Source organism: Halichoeres trimaculatus, unplaced genomic scaffold (genome assembly GCF_033239565.1).
Source record: "Halichoeres trimaculatus isolate MK-OKI-2021-1 unplaced genomic scaffold, fHalTri1.1 fHalTri1_scaffold_9, whole genome shotgun sequence".
In the NCBI taxonomy this organism is placed as follows: domain Eukaryota; kingdom Metazoa; phylum Chordata; class Actinopteri; order Labriformes; family Labridae; genus Halichoeres; species Halichoeres trimaculatus.
In genome coordinates this window covers 35406209-35412231 of record NW_027437188.1, presented here as the reverse complement: position 1 = coordinate 35412231, position 6023 = coordinate 35406209, and the positions used below count along the sequence as shown (strand labels likewise).

Below are 6023 nucleotides of genomic sequence, written 5' to 3'. Positions count from 1 at the left end.
ATTTTGTACAAGTTTCAATGTTTTTGTATTATTTGTTTTAATTTTATGTTTATTTAATTTTCTTAACATTTCTTATGTTTATATTTTTTTCAGTAATGTATAAGCTTTTTTCTACAATTTTAGCTGTTTTTTTTTATTTCATTATTTTAATACTACTGAGGATTAAACTATAATCAATATTCAATAGATTTTAAGATTCTTTGTGGATTTTTTTGTTCTATTTTCTTCTAATTGTAGTGTGTGTTTTTTCAATGTTCAGTTTTATTTTTTCGACATTTTTAATTTGTTTATTTACTTTTCAACAGTTTTATTTCTTTAACATTGATTTGTGTTCTTTTTTATCCTGTTATGTGTTTTTTTTGTCTACATTGTTTTTTTAATGTGTTTTTTTTTATTGTTTTACAGTATTGTATGAGTGCATTATTTTTTTTAAATTAATTTGTACAAGTTTCAATGTTTTTGTATTGTTTGTTGTAATTTTATGTTTCTTTAATTTTCTGAACATTGTTTTATAATTTATCCTTTTTTTCAGTAATGTGTTAGCTGTTTAACCATTTCAGCCTTTTTTAAATTATTTTTTTTATTACTTTAAAGGGTTGATTTATGATCAATATTAAATTAGTTTTAAAATTCTTTGTAGATATATTTTTATTATTATTTTCGTCTTTATGTATTGTTTGTTTTTTTATTTTCTACATTCTTAATTTGTTTATTTACTTTTCAACAGTTTTTTTTTTTTTTTACATTGTTTTTTTTTTTTTTTTTTTGCTGTGTTATGTGTTTTATTTTTGTTTTTTACATTTTTTAAATGTTTTTTTGTTTAACAGTATTTTATATGAGTGCTTAAAGTTTTTTATTAGTTTGTGGAAGTTTCAATGTTTTTGTATTATTTGTTGTAATTTTATGTTTATTTAATTTTCTAAACATTGTTTTATGTTTCTCATTTTCCAGTAATGTGTTAGTTTTTTTTAACCATTTCAGTTGTTTGTTGTTGTTTTTTTTTAATTTGTATTACTTTTAAGGATTGATTTATAATTTGTAGATTTTTTTTTGTTTTTATTTTCTTCTTAATGTTTTGTGGGTTTTTTTTCATTGTTTTGTGTTGTTTTATTCCTTGTTTTGTTTTATACATTTCCTTTCTTCGTATCTGACAGCGTGTTTGTTTTTGAGCCAGCCCTGCATTGCTATTGGTGGATGAGTTTCAGTGAGCTTGGATGTGATTGGCTGAGTGGTGTGTCTGTCACAGTGCAGAGAGATAAAGTCAGCGTGCTCAAACCACAGACACAGAACCTGAAAGAGAGGTCAGGTCTGAGGCTGTGCAGCAGGATGGGCTCCAGCAGCTCCAGCGTGAACCACGTCCCAAACGCCCAGGAGCTCATGCAGGAAACCGGCTGTGAGTGAAACAACATATCGATTCAAAGTTATGTGAACTTATATAAACTTGTATGAAGTGAAATTAAATTTCCTGCACTAACAGTGAGGCGTTTGAGCACTAAAAGACAGCGGGACAACATAACAAACTGACACAACTCTGTCCACAGGGGGCGCCACACTAACCCACACTTCAACACCGTTTTATGTTATTTAAATAAAGCAGCCTCTATGTGCTAAACAATATGAGGATGCTCTGCTGAAAAAAGGGTGTGTGTGTGTGTGTGTGTGTGTGTGTGTGTGTGTGTGTGTGTGTGTGTGTGTGATAGCAGCATGTTGTTAAACTCATCAGCGTCACATCATCTGCTGTTTATCTCAGTGTGTGTCTGTTCACACTGATACACACACACTGAGGCCTTCAGTTAAAACCTGCAGCTCCGTCCTCACTGGATGAAAATTTTCAGCAAAAGCTTCAAATGAAACTGAATAAATGATGTTTGATACTTAGTGACGCTGCTTCTGTTTCTTCTCTGTTTCAGTCTCGGCCTCACAGATCCTCCGTCTGTACGAGAGGTTTGAGTTTCTGGACAGAGACCGGACCGGAGGGCTCAGGTTGGTGCTCGGAAAAACTGTTCTTTAAAGCTCAAAGACAGAACGAGGTACAGGCAGTTTTACATCAGGGTCCAGGGATTCTGGTTCACGTAAACACTCAGTCAGTAACTCACTCAGTCAGTCACTCACTCAGTCAGTCAGTCACTCAGTCAGTCACTCACTCACTCAGTCAGTAACTCACTCACTCAGTCAGTAACTCACTCACTCAGTCAGTAACTCACTCAGTCAGTCACTCTCTGTCAGTCACTCACACCTTCAGATGTGAGAGTCAACAACAGCTTCCCATCAGCCTCTCTGAAGGATGAGTTTGTGTTGTCTTCTTTATTAGTTTGATAATGATTCATTTAAAAGTTAAACGTGAAAATATCTCATAAAATTAAAATAAAATGCAAAAACAAGTCTTCATGGAAAAAAAATGAAAAAAGTAATTGACATGTTCCATGTTTGGTAAACTTTGTTTTACTTCATGTAAAATGTTTCAGTGTTTAGTATTTGAAGAAATACTTGTAGGTTTTGTAAAATGGTTTGGGTATGAAGACATGGATGTAATTTTTTTTTTTTTAATTCTAGAGTTTGACCGAATTTTGTCCTTTAAATAAAGTTTTGTATAAGATACATCTATATTTAAAAGAAAAAATTCCCAATGTTATTTTGAGCTTTAAATGCATTCTGTTAAATATTTAATGTTTGGTTATTTTATTTAATTTTATTTATTAATATATTTATTTTTTACAGAGTTTTTTTTTCCTATGTTAAGAATTGGAATTTTTGAAGGTTTAAAAAAAGGTTTGGGTATGAAGACACAATGTAATTTTTTATCTATTTATATTCTAAAGTTTGACCAAATTTTGTCCTTTAAATTTAGTTTTGTATACGGTGAACATTCCCTTTTTTTGTATTTTTTTTTATTTAAAGCTTTAAATGCATTCTGTGAATTATTTCAAGTTTGATCATTTTTTTAAAAAAATTTTTAAGTTTTTTTCAATGATAAGAATTGGATTTTTTTCAAGGTTTTAAAAATAGTTTGGGTATGAAGACATACACATGTTTTTATTTATTTATTTATTTATTTATTTTGTCTGGGGTTTCAGAAAAATGTGTCCTTAGTGGCAAGTTTGGTATAAGGGGATTTTTTTTCCTCACAAAGTTTGTAGACTGTAGAGAATTTTTGTAGGTTTTGTAAAATGGTTTGGGTATGAGGATGTAAATGTTTCCATTTTGTACAATATTTTTGGGGGGTTTGATTTAAAATAAAAAATAAAAAACAAAAAAACAAACATGTCCTTCAAACCTGTTTTGTGAAATATAAAATTTTTTAAATCACAATTTTAGGCTGATGAATCAGATATTCCAATCAGATGCTTTTAAATTAATTGACTTTTTGCCTCTCAAAAATAGTTTCAATTTTTGTTTTACATTTTTTGCGTTTTGATCAGTTGTTTCATAGACTTTTTGAATTTCAAGGACTATTTCACCATGATGTAGAAAATCACCCTAAAATCTGTTTTAAAGTAAATAAATCTATATATATATATATATATATATATATATATATATATATATATATATATATATATATATATATTTCATTTTTCTGTGTGTGATAAAATATTTTCACATTCAGTTTTTTGTTTCAGTGAAAGTCCATGGCAGGATTTAAACCGGCAACCCTCCGATTTCAAAGCCTTATGGACTGAGCCACAGCAGAATCAGTTTTTAACTTTTATTTTAGACATTTTAATTTTTGCATGAAATTTCACTTTTGAAGAGCTGATTTTAATAACATACATTATTTTGTGCTTGATTAAATGTTTTTGAACGTTGTACTCAAAGAAAACATTTAGCGAAATGGTTTTGAAAATGTGTGTGTGTGATGATGTGTTTTTGAACTTAAGGGCCACCGTACCCAAAGGAAAACTTAACAGAACAGTCGTGTTGATCATTTAAAGCGTCCTGCCTGACTTGTTAATCAAACTACCCTCTCTTCCTCTTCCTCTTCCTCTTCCTGTTTCTCTTTCAGTTTTCAGGATTTGGAGGCACTTCCACATTTGTCCATCAATCCCATCGGAGACAGAATCATCGGCGCATTTTTCTCCCAGGGGTGAACCAATTTTTTAATTTTATGAGACTCTGAACACCTTTTAAAGTCCTGCTGTTCTCGTAGTGCTTGGCATTTTCCTGTTATTTCCCTGACGTAAAACCAAAGACGGACTGGATGACAGCCGAGGACAGAGACAGTTTGTTTTTCTCTGAGTAGCTTGTGTTTGTTGGTTACTTCGAGGAGGGAAGAGAAAGCATTACCTTCCTCCCTTTCTTCAGACAGGAAACGGTGGACTTCGCCTCCTTTGTTCGGGTTCTGGCTCATTTCCGTCCCGTGGACTCAAACCGGAGAGACGGGGCGCCGCAGGAGCAGGCCAACAGCCGCACCAGGAAACTGAAATGTGAGTCCAGTTGGTTTTTAGCTTTGACTCTGGATTCACAGAGCTGACCTCTGACCTCTGACCCTTTCATGTTTCTAGTTGCTTTCCAGTTGTACGATCAGGACAAAGACGGGAAGATCTCCAGAGCCGAGCTCCTCCAGGTCTGTAGCTGCAGAGCTGCTCACACTGACCCCCAAAAACCCTCAAACTGCATCCATCCTGTGCTGACTGTCTCCTAAACATGTCAAATAAAGTTATTTGGCTCCACAGAATTACAGGAAGTCTAGATACGAAGCCACAGACTGGTGTCTCACTGCTCTTTGGGAGTGGGTTTTAGCGTACGATCCGTCTTAACGTCAACTGTATCCAATAATGCAAACTGAAACCATGATGCTACCAATAAATGTCACAAAACATCTAAAAAAATATCAGAAAACATCCTCCAAAATGCCAAACTATAAAGGAGTCTGACTCAAATGTGCTTCAAAGCAGAAATGTCCCGAATACACTGCATTTTTTTGGAGAATACAGCAGCGTATCGTCTGCGTAGAGGTTTACCACAGATGATTTCTGGTGTTTAGAAAGAGAAAGAAAGCTGAAGATAAACCTTTGAGCTGCTGGCTTCTGACTGGCTGATACCTGTGACAGGTGTTGAGGTCAATGCTGGGGATTCAGGTGACAGAGGAGCAGCTGCAGAGCATCGCTGAGCGGGCGATTCAGGAAGCCGACCTGGACCGAGATGACGCGATCTCCTTCGATGAGTTTAAGAAGGTGAGAGGGGATTATTAATCTGAACAAACATGTTTCTTTTAAATGTTAAAGAATATAAAACATCGAAGTGATGTGATGACACTGCATTGATTTGTGTTTTTCAGTCTCTGGAGAAAGTCGACATCGATCACAAGATGAGTATCCGCATCCTGAGATGAAGACACGACGTCCTGAGAGTGTCGGTGTTTCAACAACACGACACAAAGAGAGACTCAAAAACAAAGACACAGGACGATGAAACGACATCAAAGATAGCGTTCAGTCCGTCCATTGGTCAGTTTGTGAATCTCTGAAGCAGCTTGTTCTCTCCTTCCTGATTCAGCTGATAAAATGCCGTCTTGTTGTTTTTCTCTCTCAGGTTGTTTTGTGGGTACACTGTATTAATGTAACACAGGCCAAAGCATGCAGAATTACTCTATGGTCTGCAACCTTTACTTTCATAAGAGCCGTTTAGCCTCAGCTCACCTGGATTAAAGTCATTCAGGAGCCACAGAATCTACTTTATCTGCACAATAAAGAAAAAAAAAGTGTATAAAACTCCAAACATTGTTAAAATATGGTGAATAACTATTTAAACAATAAGCTTTTGAATTTATGAAATTGTTCAAGTGATGTCATAGTTTAATATTTTTAATTAATTTGCAGAAATTTGCAAAAAAAAAAAAAAGATGGAATTTTAAAAGAATTGCTAAAATTAAAAAAAATATATTTTAAAAAAATGTCACAAAATTTTACAAAAGTTTTGGCAATTTGAAAAATGAAAACAAAAATTAAAAAATAATAATTAAACAAACTGAAATTAACTTGTATAAAAAGTAAAAAAAAAAAAAAAAAAAAAGCAAAATTAAA

General features: G+C 33.3%; 1 protein-coding gene across 1 annotated transcript; it reads left to right on the top strand.

The window, feature by feature from the left end:
- Window positions 1-1298: 1298 nt before the first annotated feature.
- chp2 (calcineurin-like EF-hand protein 2) lies at window positions 1299-5713 on the top strand. Its single transcript, XM_074680039.1, has 7 exons — window positions 1299-1393; window positions 1911-1983; window positions 4004-4084; window positions 4303-4424; window positions 4503-4564; window positions 5052-5174; window positions 5279-5713. The coding sequence occupies exons 1-7, from the start codon at window positions 1327-1329 to the stop codon at window positions 5330-5332; spliced, it is 582 nt and encodes a 193-aa protein (XP_074536140.1). The 5' UTR covers window positions 1299-1326; the 3' UTR covers window positions 5333-5713.
- Window positions 5714-6023: the final 310 nt, after the last annotated feature.